We start from the raw sequence: 24,408 nt of genomic DNA, 5'->3' as shown, positions 1-24,408 counted from the left end.
GCACCCTGCAATTTACACACTCTCCTCGAGTTCCAGTGGAACAGTTCACCACTAGTTTATGACAAATGGACTGCACGAAGGTCGATTGCGTTGTCAGGGTTGACCCAGGATGACTTCCTGCCACTCTAGTTCACTGGGTTCAGGAATGGCCGCCACGGGTGGGCGAGCAGCTGCGTCAGGAGGTGAGTGGATAATGTGGGGATGCAGCACTCCTCCCTTAAGTTATGTGCTCTGGACAAATGGGTTTAAGATTCCCAGAGACATTCCAAATACTTCGCCGTTTCCAGGAGAGGAACCTCTATCGGCGAATAGGGATTTTATCATTTTCCAAGGAATCTTGTGAAGAGAGCCGGGAATCTTTTCCTCTGTCCACAATCACATCTCTTTTGGCAGAAATCATAGAATAATACAGCACAGGAAAAGGCTCTTTGGCACACAGTGTTCCTACTGAGCAATATGCCAAAGGACACGCTCAGCCTCCAAAACCCCAGAAAAAAAACAAGATTGTCCAACCCGTCCTCATAGAGGCTTGCCTCCAATTCTTGCCACTGCATCCTGCAGTGTTCTAGAACTTTCACAACCTTCCTGCACTGGGGGACTGGAAGCACACACAATACTCCAAGTGTGGCCTTACCAGTTTTATGCAGGGCCAGTGTGATTTCCTTACTTTCATACTCAATGTCCAGACCAACAAAGGCAAGTATGCCATATCACTCTTTTATCACCCTATCTGCTTGTGAGGCCACTTTGAGGGAGCTATGAATGATTTCCCCAATCTCCATCAATGATAAATGATCATTGAGGATTTATTTCAGAGAACTCTTATCAGCTGTGACTACCCAGCAGAGCCAATGGTGCAATTAGGGACTTGGTACTTGGGCTCCTGACCTGGAAGAACTTGTGGGCATTGCTTTGCTTATTCCACCATATAGGAGCAGAATTAGGCCAGTTGGCCCATTTCATCATGGCTGACCCAATTTTCCTCTCAGCCCCATTCTCCTGCCTTCTCCCGGTATCCCTTCATGCCCTGACCAATCAAGAATCTATCAGCCTCTGCCTTAATATACAGAAAGACTCGGCCTCCACTGCTGCCTGTGGCAAAGAATTCCACAGATCCATCACTCTCTAGCTAAAGAAATTCCTCCTCATCTCGGTTCTAAAAGGATGCCCCTCTATTCTGAGGCTGTGTCCTCTGGTCTTAGACTCTCCTACCATGGGAAACATCCTCTCCACATCCACTCTGTCAAGGCCTTTCACCATTTGACAGGTTTCAATGAGGTCACCTTTCCTTCTTCTGAATCACAGAGAATACAGGCCCAGAGCCATCAAATATTCTTCGTATGGCGAGCCTTTCTATCCTGTCCAGATCTATGAGTTGCCTGCTGGAAGTGGTACTTGTCAAAAGGGTGGAAAAGGAAGTGTCATATCCCTTATAGATAAGAATATTAACAGTGAGGAACAAAAAGACACAAATAGACAGGATGGTCAAAAATATTGGAGTAGAAGTAAACTAGACTAGTAAAAGTAGACTTTTCCTCTTCGGTTTAAGGTATATGCATGATTGATATGCATGACCTCTGCTAGTTGAATCCCGGTCTCCCTCTTCCCTCCATTGGTGTGCCAATTGGGCTACTAGGGCTAAAGAAGTGTTGGAATTACACTCACTGCCTCCAGAGGCAGGCCATGCCTAGCCTGACATCAGCTGTTCACACAGTGTGAATGTGGCTCGGTTCACACAGGCCTGATATTGGATGCACTGCACTCCATATATGAACAAGAGCAAGAAGGAAACTGAATTTATTATTAAACATTTAAATTTAAGTTTGAAAGAAAGGAGGAGGCTCAAGTAAAGCTGAAATGCAGCATGAGCTGGGCTGTGTTATTCATTCTATTGAGTTACTGTGATCGTCTTTGAGACCTTCGATAGCTGTTATATGAAAGGAGCTGTACACAAGTAGGAGAGATCAGAATCTCACACCAGTAACTGTGGACATCCCACCTGATTACGGCAAACATCAAAACCAGTAGAAAGCACAGCGAATACAATTGATAATTGATTCATTATTGTCACATGTACTGAGATACTGAGGAAAAACTTTGTTTTGCTTGTCACCCGGACAGATTGTTCCAAATATGATTCCAAGACCCATCTTCTCCTGTTCATTTTATTCTTCTCCAGCTGATAGAACCCCAGTCCAGATGCTTCTTATTTTAACCATCTTTGTTCCATTGCAACTGGAACTAATATTTGTAACACTGGCATCTCTATTTTCCACCTCACTGCTTTTGTTTATTTATTTATTGAGGTACAACACAGAATGGATGTTTACAGTCCCAGCAATCTTCTGACTTAATCCTAGCTTAATCACGGGACAATTTACAATGCCCAGTTAACCTAACAACCGGTGCGTCTGTGTACTGTGGAAGGAAATGGAAGCACCTGGAGGAAACCTATTTGGTCATGGGAGAATGTACAAATTCCTTACGAGCAGCGGCAGAAATTGAACCCAGGTCATCTGTACTGTAATGCGTTGTGCTAACCGCTACATTATCATGCCGTTTATGCAACACTGAGTATTGGTCCTGAGCCAATCGAGTACAGAGGACTGGGGAATTGGTTGTTAGGGACAGTTTTCCCACATGGGTCTTGTGAAAAGCTCCTACCATATAAGTTTTCTTTTCCATATGTCTATTAACTTGGGTTTCTCATTATCCCTTATTACTATAGTAACAACAAACTCTCTGCCTGCTGTTGAGGCCTTATATGCTATGTAAAATATTTTACTGTGGACCTATTGTTTCTTACCTCATGACAATCAAATGGCCATAATCATGTTGTTTTCAATGTTTTCGGCCTCTGAGACATGTTGCCTGGCTTTGCTGGGACACTATCCAACGGGAATAATGAAACAAGGGTTTGTTAGCCTATCATTATTCCCTTATCTCATTAGGGCCTAGTTTCAGTATGTAGTTTCACAGTTCAATTACCCATCGATGTCTCTTCAAAATAGTTTCAGATTCATAATCAGAGACGCACTCATTTATACAATTGTCAATCTCCTTACATTTTCTCAGCTTTCTCAGAGAACTTCATGGCCCATTAACCATTCTAGTGTGTGGTTGCTCCCAAAGCTTTGTTTAAACTGAAAACACTGCTGGAATGATTGCTGTTAACCCCTCGGATACAATGTGCAGCAAATGTAATGGACTTTTCAAACCTGTTTGGGACTAATTTTAGTATTGACATATTTATTTAACGATTCCAATGGCCTTAGTTTATCATGTGTGTCACTATTATCGCTGTTCAATGTATGTCCCTAAAAACTATTAATATTGATCAGCTATAATTTTCCCTGTAATATTCTTTAATATTTCCAGGTAAGTATTTTAGTTATAACTTCCACAGACAAATTATGAATAACAAAGCAAAATTGTTACAGTCACTCTATACCATGTGTGTATTTCACAATAACTATGTATTGTATTGAACACCCTGATCTTGATATAATACAGCTAATCTCTCTCACTCTGTCATCAAATCTTAATAACCTAGGCAAATTATTAACAGTGACAATTTTACTTAAAATTTAAAAAATAAACAGTTTGGCCAGCCTAAGCTCATTCAGAGGTTACACTATGCAAAAAAAAATGGTTAATAGGAATATATTAAATAATTTATATAATAGAGTCTGTAAATATTTTTTCTGATGTAACAAATTGAGATAAACAATTCATTCACTTGGTACTCATAATTTGACTGCATAAAAGTTATTGCAATTTTAAAACAACAATAAATATTCTTTCAAAAATATTTCAATTTTAAGGGGAAGTTTGCATGAGCTAGAATACACATTCTAGTTACTTAAACTCCTAAAGGCTATTTTCTGCATGCATTTTGCTGACTAGACATTGGATCACCAGCCTGCCCTGCTCAATAAAATCATGGCTGATTTGGACGTAAACTCAGCTCCACCTACTTGCCATTTACCTATAACCCTTAATATTCCTGCTGTGCAAAAATCTATCTAACTGCGTCTTAAATACATTTAATGAGATACCCTCTTCTGCTTCCCTGGGCAGAGAATTCCACAGACTCACTACTTTCTGGGAAAAACAGTTTTTCCTCAACTCCATCCCACATCTGTTCAGAATCAGAATTAGGTTTAATATCATTGACATATATCATTGGAATTTGTTAAGTTTTTTAAGAATTTGGAATTTTACAAGAATTGAATGGGGGTACAAGAGTTGTATGGCACATCTTAACTCGTGCGTGAAAAAAATTGACGCATGGAACGTAAAAGGTTGGCCACCCCTGATATAGGGAAAAAACTGTGAACTGCAGTAGGTATATTTATATACATTCAATATTGTTATATATTAAATGTATGTTGTACATTAAACAGTTAAATTAAGTAAGTAGTGCAAAAACAGGAATAAATGATTAGTGTTGATGGGTTCAGTGTCTATTCAGAAATCAAATGGCTGAGGGGAAGAAGCTGTTACTGAATTGCTGAGTGTGTGCCTTCAGGTTTCTGTATCTCCTTCCTGATGGTAGCAATGAGAAGACGGCATGTACTGGGGGAGGGGTCCTTGATGATGGTGCCTCTTTTTGAGGCACCTCTTTTTGAAGCTGTATTGGATACTAGACAGGCTGGTACCCGAGATGGAGTTGTCTAATTTTACAACTTTCTGCAGCCTACTTCAATCCTGTACAGTAGCAGGAACTTCCCCCCCCCCCCACTTCACCAGATGGTGAAACAATCAGTCAGAATGTTCTCCACAGTACGTCTGTAGAAATTTTCGAGTGTTTTAGGTGACATACCAAATCTACACAAGCTCCTAATGAAATGTAGTCACTGCCTTGTCTTCTTTATAGCTGCATCTATATGTTGCGACCAGGTTAGATCCTCAGAGATATCGACATCCAGGAACTTGAAACTGCTCACTCTCTCTAGTTCTGATCCCTCTGTGTGGATTGGTGTGTGTTCCTTCATCTTAACCTTTCCTGAAGTCCACAATTAGCTCTTTGATATGTCTCTAGTTCTAGTTTCATCATTGCCAGTTATTATTTCTGGGTGAAATTTTGCCAATCACTAAACTAGTCCGGCACTTCCAGTAGGTTAATTGGTAATATGGGTGTAATTGGGCAGGCTGGGCTGGTTGGGCTTTTTACCACTACGTGTCTATAAATATAAATTTTAAAAAATGAATACAAAGACAACATTATTTTAAGGATCATTATGCTAATAATGGAACAAATTCAATTGTAGAAATGTCAAAGTCCCGAGAGATGCTCAGACTGGCAAAATTTGATAATGTGAAAGGTGCTTCTGCAGTTTTACTACAGACCGCTCATCAATATCTATAGTGATGATTTGGGCTAGGGGTTGTAGTTCCTAGCGGAACCACCAGTGCAGAATGCACAGAGACACTAAGACCTTATGCACAGAGGAAGTTTACAGACACAAGGTTAAACTTTGTCTGCTCAGGCTCAAGTTCCAATGGTTCCAAGAAACTCATCGGACAGTTTAATTCTTAAGGATTGAGGGATGAATCTTGGGAGCCAAAGGCATCCCACTACTCTCTTGCATTCTGCCACCTGCACACACTTTCCTCACTAGAGCCGTGGTATGACGAGAAAAAGCATGTAGAATACCATTATCCTGCTCAGAGTCAGTCTACATCAGTTACTACCCAGCAGGCATGGAGGCTTCACGTTTGTTCATTCTATAACTCTAGCCAACAGGAGGAAATACTCGTGCTGGAGGAACACCTCTCAGGAAACCAGGAATATGAAGAACAGGTGGCTCGAGTATCATATGGAGAAGTAGGAGGGACAAGGAAACTGCAAGGGTGAGTAACCTTCCCAACCATAGAACCTAAATTGACACACTCAGCACAGGAAAAAGGGAATGTCACGCCCTTACAAAGGGAATCTCATGATCACCGGGCAATCAGTGGAACTGGAATTGGTTTATTATGGTCACACTTACTGAGATGCAGTGAAAAGTTTGTCTTGCGTACTGTTCCTACAGATCCGATAACTACAGATATAACAAAGTAAACAATGCAGAATGAAGTGTAACACCACAGAGAAAGTGCTGTGCAGGTAAACAATAAAATGTAAGCTTTGAATAATGTAGATAGTAAGGTCAAGAATCCATCTTCCCACACTAGGGAGTCTTATTACAGCAGAGTTGAAGTGGTCCATGAACCTATTAATACCTGCTTTCGGGTTTTTGTATCTTCTCTCCAAATGGACGTGGGGAAAGACAGAATATCTAGGGTGGTGGAGGCTTTAACAATGCAGGCTGCTTACTGATGCAGAGTCCGTGGAAGGCAGGTTGGATCTCATGATATTCTGAGCTGTGTCCACAACTCTCAACAGTTTCTTGTGGTCACGTGCAGACCATTTGCCATAAAAAACCAGGCAGGGTGCATTCTGTGGTGCACCAATCAAGGGTGCTGTGGTTGAGCGTGTTAAGAGCATCAAGTTCCTAGCTGTAAACTTCACCAATTGCCTGTCCTGGTCCATGGGCCAAGAAAGCATATGCAAAAGATGTGTAAACTCTTTACGGAGGAGGCTGGGATTGAAATCCAAACCCCAACACCCTGAGCTGTAATAGCATCATACTTACTGCTCTGCTACTGTGGAGCATACGGAAAATGTATTACGGAACCTCCTGAGGGATTGAATTTAAGAGCAGGGATGTTATGCTGCAACTGTATAGGGTACCAGTGGGTCCACATCTGGAGAACTGTATGCAGTTCTGGTCCCCTTACCTGAGGAAGGATGTACTCGCTTTGGAGGCAGTGCAGAAGAGGTCACAGAGATGAGGGGGTTAGACTATGAGGAGAGATTGAGTCGCCTGGGACTGTATTAGCTGGAATTCAGAAGGATGAGAGGATATCTTATAGAAATAAATAACATTATGAAAGGGATAGATAAGATAGAGGCAGGAAAGTGGTAGGTAAGACTAGGGGACATAGCCTCAAGTTTCAGGGGAGTTGATTTAGGACGGAGATGTGGAGGAGCTGCTTTTCCCAGAGGTTGGTGAATATGTGGAATTCTCTGCCCGATGAAGTAGTGGAAGCTACCTCAATCAATATATTTAAGACAAAGTTGAATAAATTTTTGCATTGTAGGGGAATTAAGGGTTATGGGGAAAAGGCAGGTAGGTGGAGATGAGTCCAGATCAGCCATGATCTTATCGATTGGCGGAGCAGGCTCGATGGGCTAGATGGCCTACTCCTGCTCCTATTCCTTATGTTCTTGAAGAGAATAATAAGCTTAAGCAGAGTCAGCATGTGTTAAAGTTCTTTTCAGAATATGACTAGTAGAGTAGTTCGACCATTCAAGTTGGGTTTGGAGTGGTCCTAAGGGCTTATCCATTGTTGGGTCTTCAGATGACTGTGGAGGCTGATCCAAGGTCCACATATTCTGGTGAGGTGTGGGCACCATGGAACATAATTGGGGATGTTAGGGTGGATTCCCGTAATGGAGAATGCCTGTGTGTGTCTTTGTTTAACATGGGGAGGCTGATGCATGGGTAGCCACTGGACTCGTATATGGATTTTCAGAAGGCTTTTGATAGGATCTCACACAGGAGGTGGTTTAATGTATTTAGACCATGTAGATTTTGTGGTAATATGCTGTCATGGATGGAGAATTGTATATGTAATGGAAAACAAACAGTGGAAGTTAATGGATCTTCCTCAAGTTGGTAAGTTTATCTTGTGAGGTACATGGGGATCAGTTTTTGCTCCAGATTTTAATATTTGCTGACTTTCATATCCACATAGGAATTGGTGCTTGGGCTGCTGCTATTCTACTTTCGGCAAATTTCAATGTTTGCCTTTAATACAGACTACATGGGATTGTGAGTAGGGAGGAGGGTTTAGAGGCTGCAGTGGGAAAGAGACTGGATGTATGAGTGGTAAGTAATAGAGAAATCCAGTATAATATGGGAAAATTTGAAATTATTCATTCAGTTGAACAACACAGAAAAGAGGAGTTTTTTTAAATGGTGAGAAATTGGGTCATATTTATGACAAAGGGACTTTGTATACAATGTAATTTGCAAATACAGCATTTGCTTCGAAAGGCAAATCCTGTCAAAGGGTCTCAGTTCGAAATGTCGACTGTACTCTTTTCCATAGGTGCTGCCTGGCCTGCTGAGTACCTCCAGCATTTTGTGTGTGTTACTTGGATTTCCAGCATCTGCCTATTTTCTCTTGTTTGAAACCATATGCTGGCCTGTATTACAAGAGGACATGAATACAAGATATTCAACTGCAGTTGTAGTGGTTTCTTGAAAATAAAGCAAGACCGCTGGGAGGCTGAGTACAGGAGTTGACACTGTATGTCTCACTTCCAAATTACTGAGTTCCAAGTCAAAAAACATACTTCCGATCCTTAATTACAAAACCAGCAAAGATGAATGATCTTATAGCGGTATTAGAAATAAAAAAAAATACCGAAATAGTGAAATGAACGCATATTAGATGTTAGGTAATTCACAATAGTTTTCACCATTTAAACCAGCCACTTCCAATCCTGAAACACTGTAGCTACTCACAACCATCTCTTGACCCATGGTGCATGAGAATGAGTGTCTTTTTTCCTGTGAGTTTGAGCTTGTTTCATTAGGCCCACTGTACAGAACACCCTTGATTTAGGAAAGCATAAGTAACCACTTCAGCATACACTAAATGCTTTAGGAACTCAGCAGGTCAGGCAGCATCTATGGAGATGAATAGATAGTTGATGTTTTGGGCCGAGATCCTCCTCCTGAAAATGGATCTCAGCCTGAAATATCAACTGCCTATTTGTTTTTATAGATGCTCCCTGACCTGCTGAGTTCCTCCTGTATTTTGTGTGTGTTAATCTGGATCTCCACCATCTGTAGATTTTATCATGTCTATAAGTAACCACTGTCTTGTTACCCTTCTTAGTCTTCACTTGTACTGGAATTATGGGAAGTTTACAATGATGATTACCAGCCCCTGTGAGGCCATTAGATACCAGGGCACTACTCACTGCTGTGGCCTGGATTCTGAAATTTAAGAACCTGCTCTTGTTTCTTAGTCAAAGAGGAAGCAATTGAACATGGTGTTTGCTCAGTCTGACTTGGATGAAGAACAACAAGGGTACTCCTAGGAGAGAGAGATTGAAAAGGCCAAAGAGCGGCCGAGGTTGTCTCTTAGTGGAAGAGCTCAGAAAGGCTGAAACAGAGATCATTAGGTTTCACAAAAAATAAGAGATTTCCAGATAAATCCTCAAGTTCGCAAAGGAGTGAAGCTGTGAAAAGGAACAGTCATATTTTCAAGCTCAATCCAGTACTTGAAGATGGCTTCTGGAGAGTTGGTGATTGGCTTAGTAGGGCAGTCTTGCTTGAGGAGTCAAAACATCTTGTTATACTAACAAAGGATCTTAATATCTCAGACCTCATTCTGAGGCACGTTCATCAAGAGGTGGGGCATGGTGGCCGTAACCACGCTACCCAGGTTGCACCAAACATATCGGATTCCCAGCACTAGTATAACTATAAGAAGAATCCTGTCTAAGTGTGTTGCTTGTCGATGGTTGCATGCAGCTCCAGGATACCAGCACATGACAGATCTATCTCTGGACAGGGTCTCTCACGATTAATCTGTTTACCCATATAGGAGTGGACAGCTTTTGATTTTTAGAAGTGAAGAGCAGGAGCACAATGTAGAGGTATGTGGTCATTTGTATCTGTCCAGCTATACGAACTGTTCAGATTGAAGTAGCATCTGCTTTAGACACAGATTCCTTTGATACTGTACTTTGACACTTTACAGCAAGATGAGGACAGGTCCATAAACTGTGCTCCGACAATGTGATACACTTTGTTGAAGCAAGGCGTGAGTTACAAGAAGCCACTGAGAAGTAGAATCATTCGTGGGTCAGTGATGTCTTTCTTCAGAAAGGAATTAAGTGGATTTTAACCCCCCCCCCACCCCCACCCAGCACCCATGCTGTTTAATATCATGGAGGAACATAGGAGAGATTGATCAGGTCCATGCAAAAGGTCCTCAATTTCACCATGAAGGTATAGAATCTTGACAAAGTGAAGTAGAGGCTATTATCAATGGTCATCCAATTATTAAGGCATCCTCTGATCCCAATGATTTGGAAGCACATCTTACAGTGTCAATTCCCGCACTCAGTTTCTTAACGGTCTTAGTTTGTTTTCAATCAAAGACTAGACTTTTTATCAACAAGAGAAATATCACCCTGTGCCTCACTCCCCCTCAACTAGACTAAACCAACTAAGACAAAGTGTGAATACACAACTATACTTATTTGCTTCTACAACACTCGACCCCACATGACAAATTACCCGTAGTAAACGTGCAACACAAAATACAACACAGGCAGACAGAAAATAGATTCATGGCTCCTACAACAGTTATATGGAGATATGCTGAGGTTATAGCTGGAGTATTGTTTTCTGCCTCCATCGGTGCTGTCTGAACTACTGGGCACTCCCCACAGTCCTACTATTAACAACACTCCTCAATGCTCTACCTTTCACTGTGTAAGTCCTGCCTGGTTTGTCCTCCCACAGTGCAACATCTCACACTTGTCTGTATTAAATTCCATCTGGCACTTTTCCAGCTAGTTCAGATCCCGCTGCAGGCATTGATAGCCTTTGCTGTCCGCTATGCCCGAATCTCGATGCCATCTACAAATTTGCTGACCACTTTACTACATTATCAACAAAATCATTCACCTACTGTACACTCAGTGGCTACCTTATTAGGTACACTTCTCACTTGCAAAAGGTGGCTTCTATTTCATCTGCAAAACAGTTTAATTTCTTCTCTTTGGTGTATTTTCTCTCCTTTTCAAGGTGGCTGGGGTCCTGTTGGGGCCTGTGATCTACAGCAGAACTCAAACTGCGGTTCTTCACGGCAGGTTGCTGCTCTCAGAGCTCGCTGAGTAGCCCAGCATTTTCGATGTCTCCAGGTGTGGTCTAAAAGATGTGCACCTTCGGGGTGTGGCCCCAAGAACGACCCTATACCTCGCTGGTGTTACCGACTGAAGCATTGCAGGGGATTGAGACAGCCGTGTGCGTTGCTGTTGGAATAAGCAAAGCTGCAGATTGGAACGTTGAAACAGCAAGCTCTTGCTGTGGGAGCAACACCTCATTAATGAGAGAGAGAAAGCCTGTGGGATGTCAAAGTGTTGGGATGGACAGTGCTTTTTTTTTATGGACTCTTTGGTTATTTTGCTATTGCTTGCATGCCTTATGGTGGGGTCTGATGATTTAGCTGAGGTAGGTGGGGGAGGGGAGAGAGGGTTGATGCTTTAGCTGAGGTAGGTGGGGAGGGACAGAGAGGGTTGATGCTTTTGCTGAGGTAGGTGGGGAGGGGGAGAGAGGGTTGATGCTTTAGCTGAGGTAGGTGGGGAGGGATAGAGAGGGTTGATGCTTTTGCTGAGGTAGGTGGGGAGGGGGAGAGAGGGTTGATGCTTTAGCTGAGGTAGGTGGGGAGGGACAGAGAGGGTTGATGCTTTTGCTGAGGTAGGTGGGGGGAGGGGAGAGAGGGTTGATGCTTTTGCTGAGGTAGGTGGGGGAGGGGTCAGAGAGGTTTGATGCTTTTGCTGAGGTAGGTGGGGAGGGGGAGAGAGGGCTGATGCTTTAGCTGCTGCTCATGCATGGGAGGGAGGAGGGGGGCTTTGTGGTTTTTCAGTCATTCTTTGGGGTTTTTTCTTATGTTTCATGGTTGTGAAGAGTAAGAATTTCAGGTTGTAGAGTGTATACATTCTTTGATATTAAATTGAGCCGCTGAACACATACACCACTTGTTTATGCAAATCAACCAATCATGCAGCAACAACTCAATGCATAAAAGCATACAGACATGGTCAAGAGGTTCAGCTTTAGTTTTGACCACACATCAGAATAGGGAGGAAAGGGGATCTGAGTGACTTTTGACCATGGAATGATTGGTAGTAGGAGACGAGATGGTTTGATTACCTTGGCTGCTCTCTTGGGGTTTTCATGCGCAACAGTCTCTATAATTTATATGGAACGGTGCAAAAAACAAAAAGCATCCAGGGAGCAGCAGTTCTGTGTTTGAGAACATTTTATTAATGAGGGAGATCAGAGGAGAGTGGCCAAGCTGGTTCAAGCTGACAGGAAGATGGCAGTAATTCAAATAGCCATGCGGTACAACAGTGGTGTGCAGAAGAGTATCTCTGAACACACAATGTATTAAACCTTGAAGTGGATGGGCTACAGCAGCAGAAAACCATAAACGCACTGTACGCTCTATTAGGTACAGCAGGTACCTAATTAAGTGGCCACTGAGTATATAACATATATATTTAATATAATGTTAATATAATATAATTTAATATTTATATAACATATATATATAACAATATCAATATCATTTGCTATTTGACCAGGTCTCATCCTATCACAGATATTCCCATTTATCCCGCCATTTTCTATGTAACTTAAAATTATCTTTATCCTTCTTGCCCAGTTCTGATGAAGGATCTTTGAGATGAAACATCACCTCTAATTCTCATTTCACTGTTGCTTCCTGACCTGCTGAGTGCTTCTAGTATTTTGCATTTTTATCCCCTGGAATACTGCATACTGTTTTGGTCTCCTTGCCTTAAAAAAAAGACCATACATGCCCACAGTGACAGTGTGAAAATTCACTGGACTGGTTTCAGGGATAGCAGGTTTTCCACTTGAAAGGCTGAGTGGACTGGGCCTGCATTTGCTAGTTTAGAGCAATGGGGGAAGCAACCTCATTGCAAATCTCAACTTGCGAACTTCTTACAACAGGAAGATGTTTTTCCTGGCTGAACAACCTGGCCCTTGAAATAAAGCGTACGCCATTTAGAACTGAGATAAGGAGAAATTCCTAAACACGCAGGAGGCAAACATTTGCCCTGGAAGGCTCAATCATTTTTTTCCATTATAAAATACAGATCAATAGATTTCTGAGTTTTAATTGAATCAAGCAATGTGGGAATAGTGCAGAAAAATAGAATTGAAATAAAACATTAACCTTGATCTTGATGAGAGGTGGAACAAGTTCAAAGGATTAAATGAGCAAAATACTCACTCATCCAGCCGCTGATCACCTTTTCCTGGCTGTGAACAAACACCACAACATGATAAAGTTTTCAGATGCTACAGTGAGTTAACAATGCTCACTTCTGGCATTCTTTGAAGAAACAATATCATTTGTAGCTTATTAAGTACTAACCATTCAAGTTTTGTTTTAAAATATGTTAGTGCAATTTCATATCTAATTTTTCAAAGTAACTCCTTTGCCCGAATATCCCAGTGCCCAAAATCAGGACAAATTCCAGGCTGAGCCAGGGACCCTTGTCAGCTGTGGACCTTGTCACTTGTTAGTCCAAGTGTTCTAGAAATTCAAGGTGGAATCTGGATTACTAGGAAATTAAACGATGCAAAGTTTGCCTTCCTGAGCAGTATGACAAAGGTCAGTCTGTTAGTCGGTTGCTGAAAGACCACAAATACAGGACCCTCTTGGCCAGAAATGAAGACATATAAAAGAGATTGAGTTTAATTTGGCATTTCATGTTCAGTACAGTAAAGATGGGCTGAAGGGCCTGTACTGTTCAGTTTATATATCAAATCACAACAGCTTCTGTGTGCAGGACAGGTGAAACATTTTACGAAAGGCCAAGGATCAGAGAAGTTATTTATCTTTTTCTCTGTCTGCAAATTCTGTTCTCATTAGCATTTGTGACATTTCCTGTTTTGTTTCAGATTTCTTTGGAGAATTAGAGGTGGCATCTCTGCCATTTGCCCTCAAACTTTAATGTTGACTCAGTTTCCCCATCCACCGATGCTGCCCGACCCACAGTATATTAAACATGGTCTCTCACTGCAGGCAGATTTTTTCTTTTTGCACAGTAATTATAGACTAATAAGCACAGACTAATTAGGAAAAAAAAGAATTCTATTTTGGACTATACAGTATTTCCCTCAACTTATATGATGTCATTTTATTATTTACATTTTTACTTACACATTGTTTGCCTGTACTGCATTTCATTGTAGTTGGTGTGACAACAACCTTGCACTCAACGTCAGTAAGACAAAGAATTGGTTGCGGGTTTCAGAAAGGGAAAGACAAGGGAAGTACACCAGTGCTTCCAGGGATCAGGAGTTTCAGGTTCACAGGTATCAACATCTGTGAAGATCTATCCTGGGCCCAACATGTTGGTGTAATTACAAAAAAGGTATGACATTAAGAGCTTGAAGAGACTTGGTATTTCACCAAAGATTTGCAAATTTCTACAGAGGAACCATGGAGAGCATTCTAAGTGGCTGCATAACTCTCTGGTATGGAGAGGCCAATGCATGGGTTCAGAAAAAGCTGCAGAAAGCTGTAAAGTTAGACATTTCCATCATGAGCACTAACCTCCCCAGCATTGAGGACATTGGAATGGTAGTGTGGTTATCACAATGCTATACAATATCAGTGTCCCAGGTTCAATTCCTGCCGTTGCCTGTAATAGGTTTGTACGTCCTCCCTGTGACCATGTGGGTTTCCTCCAGGTGCTCTGGTTTCCTCCCAGGGTCCAAAGAAGTACCAGCTAATTGGTTAAGTGGTCATTGTAAATTGTCCTGTGATTAGGCTAGGGTTAAATTGGCGGTTGCGAGGCAACACGGCTCGAAGGCCCGAAAGGGCCAACTCCATGCTCTATCTCAATAGATAAAATATATATCTTCAAATGGTGATGATTCAAAAAGGCGGCATCCATCATTAAGGATCCCTCACTCCCCACCCAGGACATAATCCTCTTCACATTACAACCAGTCAAGGAGGAGATACAGGAGCCTGAAGACACACACTCAATGATTCAGGAACAGCTTCTTCCCCTCTGCCATCAGAAAACTGAATGGACAATGAACCCTTATACGCTACCTCATCTTTATTTTTTTTTGGCTCTTTTTGCGCTATATATATATAATGTACAGAGAAACTTCTCATTTGACAGTATACTGTACATGTACATAGTTAAATGACAATAAACCTGACTTGACATTCTTGACATATGCCAGAAATATGAAACCTGATTCTCTGTCGCTGTTGCACTTTATTCTACATTGTTATTATTTTACTTTGTTCTACCTGAGTGCACTGTGTAATGATTTGACCTGTATGAACAGTTTGCAAGACAAGACTATTTCAGTACGTGTGAATAATTGCCAATTAAAATTCAAATTACGTTTGTTTATTGTGTGGTGCAAAGTTATGTATAAATTATGTTACTATTAGTTTATGTACTTCATGGTTGTGATATTTATGTTCTGCACTGCTGTTGCAAAAAGTTAATTTCTATGGCATTCACAGCATGTATTTCTATGCACATGACAATAAACTTGACCTCTTCGATCGCGCCTGCGTACATTGAAGAGGCTTGATTTCCGGGGTAGATTGCTTAGCTTGTCCCTGTGTTGTTAGGGACTCCTTCCTTCGGAATTCCGCCCGGCGCATTCGAATCTTCCCGCAACTGGTTGACTTAGAAGTCTCCCGGAAGCAGCCATTGAAATCGCTTTGACAGACGTCCTTTATTTAAGTTTGGCAAAGTTATTTTAAGACATCCGCGTACTTCATCCTCTCTTGCTGGTGTTTTCTTCCGGGAGAGGTGGCTCAGTCGATCTGGCGTTGCGGCATCCTCGGATTTAGTTGCTGGAAGAAGTCATTGGGGACTCTGGTTGTTTTGAAGGCCGCGAGGGAGTTTCAAATAAGAAACTGACGAATGGAGGTCTGCGGACTGCTTCGGTCGTTCCTGCCCGCCTTTCGAGAGCGAGCTGGGTTCACCTTTAAAAGCACGCCAGCTAAATTACGATGTTTTAAACACGGCTTCACCCGTAAGATGTCAAAGCATCGTGGAAGAAATATTTCTGCACTTCATACTTGTGTTCTGGGAAACCAACCCCAACTATTCCTACCTGAATTAAGCAAGCACTGTGAGTTTTTTGACAGACGCTTACACTTAATGAATCTTTGTTTTGTAGGGCTGTTTACAGTATGATTTACAGCGGTAGTAAACATTGGCGTGATTTTCACTGACTGCTCAGATGCTACTTTGAAATTAAATTTTGTTTCATTGTAATAAACTAAGTTAGTTTCTGATTATTGTGGGTTTAATATACTGGACAGGAGTTCATTGACTGCAATGTGTATGTGTGTTGTCCGGGAAAAGTAATTCACTTCCACTCCCCTTACTTCCCTCATCGCTGACAGTGTGACATCTGCTGAAAGCGACTTTTGGGCATACGATATTAAATGACTATTTCAGAAATTCCAGAGATTTAACATTAAATCAAACTCTCTGTTCCCTAATGCAGATTAGACTCCAGTCAGTAACTTGTATTTCTGGAGAGTCTTAAACAAAATGCCCTAAATTATTTTGGTTTTCGGAATTCATCAATGGCGATAAAAAAAATAAAGGACATTTTAAAACTCGGAGAAAACTCGTTAGTTTTTTGTTAGTTTTTTCCAAGTCTGTTCACATAAAACAATAAAATATATTTTAAAAATCTCGGAGAAAAGAAGCAAGCTCGTCAGATTTCACTCTGTTTCAGCACAGTGTTTGGTGAGAGGGATTTCAAAATGTTCATCAGTACTAACAGATTAAACAAGGATGAAGGGAGAATTTATTGTGATTCTCCACTGGAATACCACTTTCCCAACTTTTCTCCGTATTCCATGGTGACATTACCTAACAAGGAATTTTGAATCTATTTTCATTTTAGTGACAGCTTGATGATAAACCCTGAGCAAGACTGGCTTAATTTATCCATGGTCTCATTTATTGAATGACTTTCTCCCATTTGTAAATCTTTAGGAAAGTAACTCGTGCACACAAGAGACAACACAGAATGCTGGAGGATGAAGGGGCCAGAAATGTCAACAGTCCATTTTCCTTCATAGATGCTGCCTGACTTGCCGAGTTCCTCCAGCACTTTGTGTGTAATTTTGGCAACTTGTGCTTTATTTCTAAACACATTCAATGATTGCAATTTATATTACTTGCAGGGAATTATTTTCATTTAGTTTTATGGATAGAAAGTAAAAAATATGTGTTTATACATTGTCTTTTGTTATCTGCAGATATTTCATGAAAGTTTGTGGCCAAAGAAGTACAGCTGAGATAGGAATCAATTTTGTAAAGTGAGGAAAGAGAGTCAAATTGTAAATAGTACACAAAGGTCAATAATAATAAAGGACAATAGAAGCATTTCTTTATTCATAGCACATCAGTATGAGAGCAGTTGTATGTTTATGTTGAAAGCAAATCTTGCTCATGTTTTCAACTTTAAAGTTTCTTCAGTGAATGGACAACATAGTCTCAGCAAGGATTCATCACAAACTACCCTTGGCAGCGTGGTTCCTGTATTTTCTGTAGTAAGTAGTTCTTATAAATACTTATAAAGTTTGAAGAAGAAGTGTGTGCCTCACATTAAAAATGTAATTGCCTTTCAGGTGAAATATGAGAGCACAGGAAACATAAGTTTCTTTGGTAAGTTGGTTTTAATCACTTTAGATAAGAACTTAAAGCATCTGCAGCCTTGTGTCTCTCCTTGTAATGTTGATTCCACTTGGGATTCCTGTCATGGAATTACTTTCTTTCTTCTGACTGCCTCACCATCATCATTTCCTCTTCATGTAATACACCTTTTGTCACCTTGTCAACAGGGAACTTGCTGCGCCAGCAGTGACTTGCATTCCTGTAGAATTTTAATGGCTGATGGTGCTTACAGTGTGTTATAAACAAAAAAATTGTTGGATAAATATCTACAGCAAACCAAAGAAATAAATATCAGTGTGGTCAGAGTGTGACAGGAGTAATGAAAATCTTGAGCAGAGTTGGGGTTTAAGAAGGTGAAATGTTTCAGAGAGAGAATTTCGGAGCTTGTGGCAAAGTTTCCAAAGATGAGAGTAAACAAATATAAAGAATTGTATAATTATTGCTATTAATGTTGATTCATGGTTGAGATGGTAGTAAGAGAATTGCTGCTGCTTAAATTGCTGTGGATAACGGTCTCAAACTTTTGACACTATGTTCATAATATACTTATCACTGCAGAGCGAAAGAAGACAGAACTATACCAAGAACTAGGACTTCAAGCTCGAGATTTAAGATTTCAGCATTTGACAAGTATTAATACTAGGAATAATTGCATTATCCTCAGGATGGAGGTAAGAAGGAAAATTAATCTTAATCTTAATTAATTCTTTATCAGGAAAACAAAACTAACATTTTAGGTCAGAACATTCAGAACCTGCCGTGTTTGTCCAGAATTTGTTGATTTTGTTTCAGGTTTTCAGCATTTGCAGTTTTTTTTTAATATATTTTCATTTACATTTATATAGTGACTTTCACCACTTTAAGGCATCTTACTGAGATAACTGAACTGCCTTTAAAGTCCACTGATTTTAGGAATTGGAGGAGATAGCAAGACCCATAAAGAGAAATGTCATAATGATCAGATCAACTGTTTAATGATGTTGGTTGACTTTTAAGTGTTGGACAGGATATCACGGAATTCTTCTTTCAATGACCCTATAAGTCCTTTGAACTCATCTAAATGAATGGCAATGAGATTTGCTCCCTCATGAGCACAATGCATTTTTTGCTTGCTGCAAGGGAGTATTCTGGAGTTACATGAATATAGCAGATACTAAATCAAGCAAGAACCAGTTTTCAGTTCTTAATGTAAACTGTAAACAGTAAATTGAAGTTACAGAATTTTTCAAAAGTCATAGCACTAATATAGCTAGGGTGTCATAAACAAACCTGAGATATGTTTTAGAAGCATAGAACATTACAGCACAGAAACAGAAAGGTTTGTGCTAAACCTTTTTTTTGGCCTAGTCCCACTGACCTGCACCTGGACCATATCCCTCCATACACCTCATCCATGTACCTGACCAAGTTTTTCTTAAATGTTAAAAGTGAGCCCGCATTTACCACTTCATCTGGCAGCCCATTTCACACTCCCACCACTCTCTGTGTGAAGAAGCCCCCCCCAATGTTCCCTTTAAACTTTTCCCCCTTCACCCTTAACCCGTGTCCTCTGATTTTTTTCTCCCCTAGCCTCAGTGGAAAAAGCCTGCTTGCATTCACTCTATCTATACCCATCATAATTTTATATACCTCTATCAAGTCTCCCATCATTCTCCTACGCTCCAGGGAATGAAGTCCTAACTTATTCAACCTTCCCCTGTAACTCAGTTTCTCAAGTCACGGCAACATCCTTGTAAACCTTCTCTGCACTCTTTCAACCTTATTAATATCCTTCCCGTAATTCGGAGAGCAAAACTGCACACAATACTCCAAATTCGGCCTCACCAATGCCTTATACAACTTCACCATAACATTTCAACTCTTATACTCAATACTTTGATTTATAAAGGCCAATGTACCAAAAGCTCTCTTTATGACCCTATCTACCTGTTGACACCACTTTTAGGGAATTTTGTATCTGTATTCCCAGATCCCTCTGTTGTACTGCACTCCTCAGTGCCCTATCATTTACCTTGTATGTTCTACCTTGCTTTGTCCTTTCGAAGTGCAATATCTCACACTTTTCTGTATTAAACTCCATCTGCCAATTTTCAGCCCATTTTTCCAGCTGATCCAAATCCCTCTGCAAGCTTTGAAAACCTTCCTCACTGTCCACTACACCTCCAACCTTTGTATCATCAGCAAATTTGCTGATCCAATTTACCACATTATCATCCAGATCATTGATATAGATGACAATAACAATGGACCCAGCGCTGATTCCTGTGGCACACCACTAGTCACAGGCCTCCACTCAGAGAAGCAATCCTCCACTACTCTCTGACTTATCCCATTGAGCCAATGTCTAATCCAATTTACTACCTCACCATGTATACCTAGCGACTGAATCTTCTTAAATTACCTCCCATGCGGGACCTTATCAAAGGCCTTACTGAAGTCCATGTAGACAACATCCACTGCATTCCCTTCATCCACTTTCCTGGTAACCTCCTCGAAAAACTCTAATAGATTTGTTAACCATGACCTACCATGCACTAAGCCATGTTGACTCTCCCTAATAAGTACCCCCACCCTTCATTCCTCTGCCTCTATCACGTCTGAAACATCAGAACTCTGGAACATTAAGCTGCCAGTCCTGCCCCTCCTGCAGCCAAGTTTCACTAATGGCTATGATGTTGTAATTCCATGTGTCAATCCACACCCTCAGCTCGTCAGCCTTCCACACAATACTCCTTGCATTGAAATAGACACACCTCAGAAGATTATTACCACCACACACAACCCTTCTATTTGTGAGTTTGCATGCACTTTTAACATTTATTTTCACCCCCACTCCATTAGCTGGTCTGGCACTCTGGTTCCCATCCCCCTGCAAATCTAGTTTAAACCCTCCACAATTGCACTAACAAACCTCCCTGCAAGATATTGGTCCCCTTGTAGTTCAGGTGTAACCCATCTCTCTTGTACAGGTCCCACCTGCCCCAGAAGAGGTCCCAATGATCCTGAAATCTGGAACCCTGTCCCCTACACCAGTTCCTCAGCCACGTGTTCATCCGCCAAAGCATCCTTTTCTTACCCTCACTGGCACGTGGCACAGGTGGCAATCCTGAGATTACCACCCTCGAGGTCCTGCTTTTTAACTTCCTACCAAGCTCTCTATACTCACTCTTCAGGACCTCCTCACTCTTTCTTCCTACATCATTGGTACCGATGTGTACCATGGCATCTGGCTGATCACCCTCCCACTTCAGAATGCGATCAGAGACATCCCTGACCCTGGCACCCGGGAAGCAACAAACCATCCGGGAGTCTCTGTCACGACCACAGAACCTCCTGTCTGTACCTCTAACTATTGAGTCCCCTCTCACTACCGCTCTCCTCTTCTTCCTCCCTCTCTTCTGTACTGCAGAACCAGACTCAGTGCCAGAGATCTGGCTGCCGCAGCTTGTCCCAGGTAAGCCATTCCCCCCCCCCCCCACCCCAAACAGTATCCAAATCGGTTGAGGGGAATGGCCACAGGGGAGCCCTGCTCTACCTGCCCTTTCCCCTTCCCTCGCCTGACAGTAACCCAATTACCTGTGTCCTGCTCCTTTGGCATAACTACCTCCCTGAAACTACTATCTATAAATTCCTCATTCTCCCGAAATATCCGGAAGTTATCCAGCTCCTGCTCCAGTTCCCTAACGCGTTTTGTTAGGAGCTGCAGCTGGATGCACTTCTTGCAGGTGTCGTTGTCAGGGACACCGGAGGTCTCCCTGACCTCGCACATCCTGAAAGAGGAGCATTCCAACATCCTGCCTGGCATTCTCTCTACTCTAAACAAACAAAACAAATCCTACACTCACCTCTGCCTGTTCACGCCGAAGCCTGTTGAGCTGAAGCCGTCCCACTCTGCTCCCTCTCACTCCGCTGCCCGCTGTATATTGTGGTCTTTTTTTTTAACCTTTAGCGCTCTACGTCATGTGCCTGCACAGTCTAGCCTCTTTTCTCCAAGGAGTGTAAAAAAAAATTACTTGCCTCCGAGATTCCTTTACTCCTTCACTCTCAGCCTCTTGCTTCAATTTAAAAAAAATTCTTGTGAGCATACACAGTAAATCCAAGAAAGTCAGTACAATCTTTGAAAGACTGCACCCAACAGGATAGACAAACAGCCAATGTTCAAAAGACAACAAACCGTGCAATACAAAAGATAAAAAATAATAACGTATAAATAAGCAATATCGAGAAGATGAGTTGAAGAGTCTTTGAAAGGGAATCCAAAGATAGTGGGAACAGTTCAGTGATGGAGTGTGTGAAGTTATCCCCTTTGATCCAAGAGCTTGATGGCTGAGAGGTAATAACTGTTCCTGAACCTGGTGGTGTGGGTCTTGAGGCTCCTGTACCATCTTCCTGATGGGATAAGCGAGAAGAGAGAATGGCCTGGGTGGTGGGAGTCCTTGATAATGGATGCTGCCTTCCTGCAATAGTGCTCCATGTTGATGAAATCAATGGTGGGGAGGGCTTCACTCATGATGGACTGCGTCGTATCCTCTAGTTTTTGTAGGAGTTTCCATTCAAGGGCATTGGTGCTTCCATACCAGGCTGTGATGCAGCCAGTCAATGTACTGTCCAAAACATATCTGTAGAAGTTTGTCAAAGTTTTAGATGTCATGCCAAATCTTAGCAAACTTCCAAGGAAGTAGAGACACTATAATGCTTCCTTTGTAATGTTGCCTAGGTACAGGGCCCTAGACAGAGCCTCTGAAATTACAACACTAAGGAATTTAAAGTTTCCAACCCTTTCCACCTCCGATCCCCTCATTAGGACTGGCTCATAGACCTTTGGTTTCCTCCTCCTGAAGTCAATAATCATCTCTTTGGTCTTGCTGACATTCAGTGAGACGTTTTTGTTATGGCACAACTAAGCCAGATTTTCAATCTCCCTCATATAAGACATAGGAGCAGAATTAGCCTATTTGAGTCTGCTCTGCCATTTCATCATTGCTGATCCAGTTTTCCTCTCAGCCCCATTCTCCTGCCTTCTTCCTGTATTCCTTCATACCCTGATCAATCGATAATCTATCCACCTCTGCCTTAAATATTGTATACATAAAGACTTGGGCTCCACAACTGCCTGTGGCAAAAGATTCCAGATTCACCATTCTCTGGCTAAAGAAATTCCTCCTCATCTCTGTTCTAAAAGATGCCACTCTATTCTGAGGTTGTGTCCTCTGGTCTTAGAATTTCCCACCGTAGGAAGCATTCTCTCCACATCCACTCCATCAAGGCCTTTCACTATTCAGTAGCTTTCAATGAGGTCATCATCATTCTTCTGAATTCCAGTAAATACAGGCCCAGAGCCATCAAACGCTCTAAATACAAGAAGCCTTTCAATCATGGAGTCATTTTTGTGAACCTCTTCTGAACCTGCTCCAGTTTCCGCACATCCCTTCTAAGATAAGGGGCCTAAAATTGCTCTCAATACTCTGGGAGGCCTCACCAGTGCTTTATAAAGTTTCAACATTACATCCTTGGTTTTATATTCTAGTCCTCTTGAATTGAATAGTAACATTGCATTTGCCTTCCTCACTACAGACTCAACCTGCAAATTAAACTTTAGGGAATCCTGCACAAGGACTCCCAAGTCCCTTTGTGTCTCGTTGTTTTTGTATTTTCTCTCCATTTAGAAAATAATCAACCCTTTCATTTCTTCTTCCAAAGATGGTACACTTCCTGACACTGTATTCCATCTGCCATTTTTTTGCGCATTCTCCTAATTTGTCTAAGTCCTTCTGTCGCCTCTCTACCTTCTCAAAACTACTTGCCCCCTACCTATCTTCATATTATCTGTAGGCTTTGCAACAAAGCCATCAATTCCATCACCCAAATCATTGACATATAATGTAAGAAGAATGGGTCCCAAGACAGACTCCTGTGGAACATCACTAGTCATTGGCAGCCAACCAGAAAAGGCTCCCTTTAATCCCACTCTTTGCCTCCTGTCAATCAGCCACTGCTTTATCCATGTTAGTATCTTTACTGTACTTGTTAAGCAGCCTCGTGTGGCACCTTGTCAAAGGCTTTCTGAAAATCCAAGCACACATCAGCCAGTCTCCAGTTCTCCATCTGCCAATTTTCCAATTTTCCTGCTTGTTATTTCTTGAAAATGCTGATTCATTACCAACTTTGATTCAGCCAATGACAGTTGTGTCATCAGCAAACTTAAATATAGCGTTGGAGCTGTGCTTAGCCTCATAGGCATAAGTACAAAGTGAGTTGAGCAGGGGACTAAGCACACAGCCTTGTGCACCTGTGCCGATGGAGGTTGTGATGAAGATGTTGTTACCAGTCCGAACAGACTGGGGTCTGCAAGTGAGGATCCAATTGCACAAGGAAGTTTTGAGGCCAAGGTCTTGAAGCTTGTTGATTAGTCTTGAAGTGATGATAATATTGAATCCCAAGCAGTAGTAGATAAAGAGCATCCAGTTGTGTGCATCTTTGCTGTCTAGGTGTTCCAGGGTTGAGTGATGAGCCAATGAAATGGCATCTGCTGTGGCCCTGTTGTGATGGTAGGAAAATTAGAGTGGATCCACATCGCAGGAGTTGGTGTGTTTCATCACCAACCTCTAAGTACTTCATCACAGTGGATGTAAACAGTCATTGAGGCAGATTACCGCATTCTTCTTGAGTACCAGTGTAATTGAAACCTGCTTCAAGCAGCTGGATACCTCAGACTGCCAAAGTGAGAGTTTGAAGATGTCAGTGAGCACTCCAGCCAGTTGAGCAGCACAGGTGTTTAGTACTTGTCTAGGTTCCCTATCTGGGCCAGATGCTTTCCGTGGGTTCACCTTCCTGAA

At 41.7% G+C, this 24,408-nt stretch overlaps 2 protein-coding genes and 1 long non-coding RNA gene across 8 annotated transcripts in view; 2 read left to right on the top strand and 1 right to left on the bottom strand.

The window, feature by feature from the left end:
* LOC132378490 (doublecortin domain-containing protein 2-like) overlaps positions 1–24,408 on the bottom strand; it is a 196,824-nt gene that overhangs the window by 164,860 nt on the left and 7,556 nt on the right. The window lies entirely within an intron of this gene.
* On the top strand, positions 44–11,285 carry LOC132378499 (uncharacterized). Its single transcript, XR_009507057.1, has 3 exons — positions 44–182; positions 5,743–5,856; positions 10,884–11,285. It is a non-coding gene; the product is annotated as an uncharacterized LOC132378499 (long non-coding RNA).
* Positions 14,319–24,408, top strand: part of mrs2 (magnesium transporter MRS2) — a 30,653-nt gene continuing 20,563 nt past the window's right edge. Inside the window, exons 1-4 of one of the 5 annotated variants that reach the window (XM_059945438.1) lie at positions 14,319–16,007; positions 17,366–17,445; positions 17,527–17,563; positions 18,131–18,243. In XM_059945438.1, coding sequence (XP_059801421.1) covers positions 15,797–16,007; positions 17,366–17,445; positions 17,527–17,563; positions 18,131–18,243 — 441 coding nt within the window. In that variant the 5' untranslated portion in view covers positions 14,319–15,796. Of the gene's footprint in view, positions 16,008–17,365; positions 17,449–17,526; positions 17,564–18,130; positions 18,244–24,408 lie in introns of all 5 variants that reach the window. The other 4 variants (XM_059945437.1, XM_059945440.1, XR_009507056.1 and 1 more) reach the window with 4 other exon arrangements.

Source organism: Hypanus sabinus, chromosome 20 (assembly GCF_030144855.1).
Source record: "Hypanus sabinus isolate sHypSab1 chromosome 20, sHypSab1.hap1, whole genome shotgun sequence".
Lineage (NCBI taxonomy): Eukaryota > Metazoa > Chordata > Chondrichthyes > Myliobatiformes > Dasyatidae > Hypanus > Hypanus sabinus.
The sequence above is the reverse complement of the archived record's forward strand: the minus strand, read 5'-3'. Positions and strand labels throughout refer to the sequence as shown.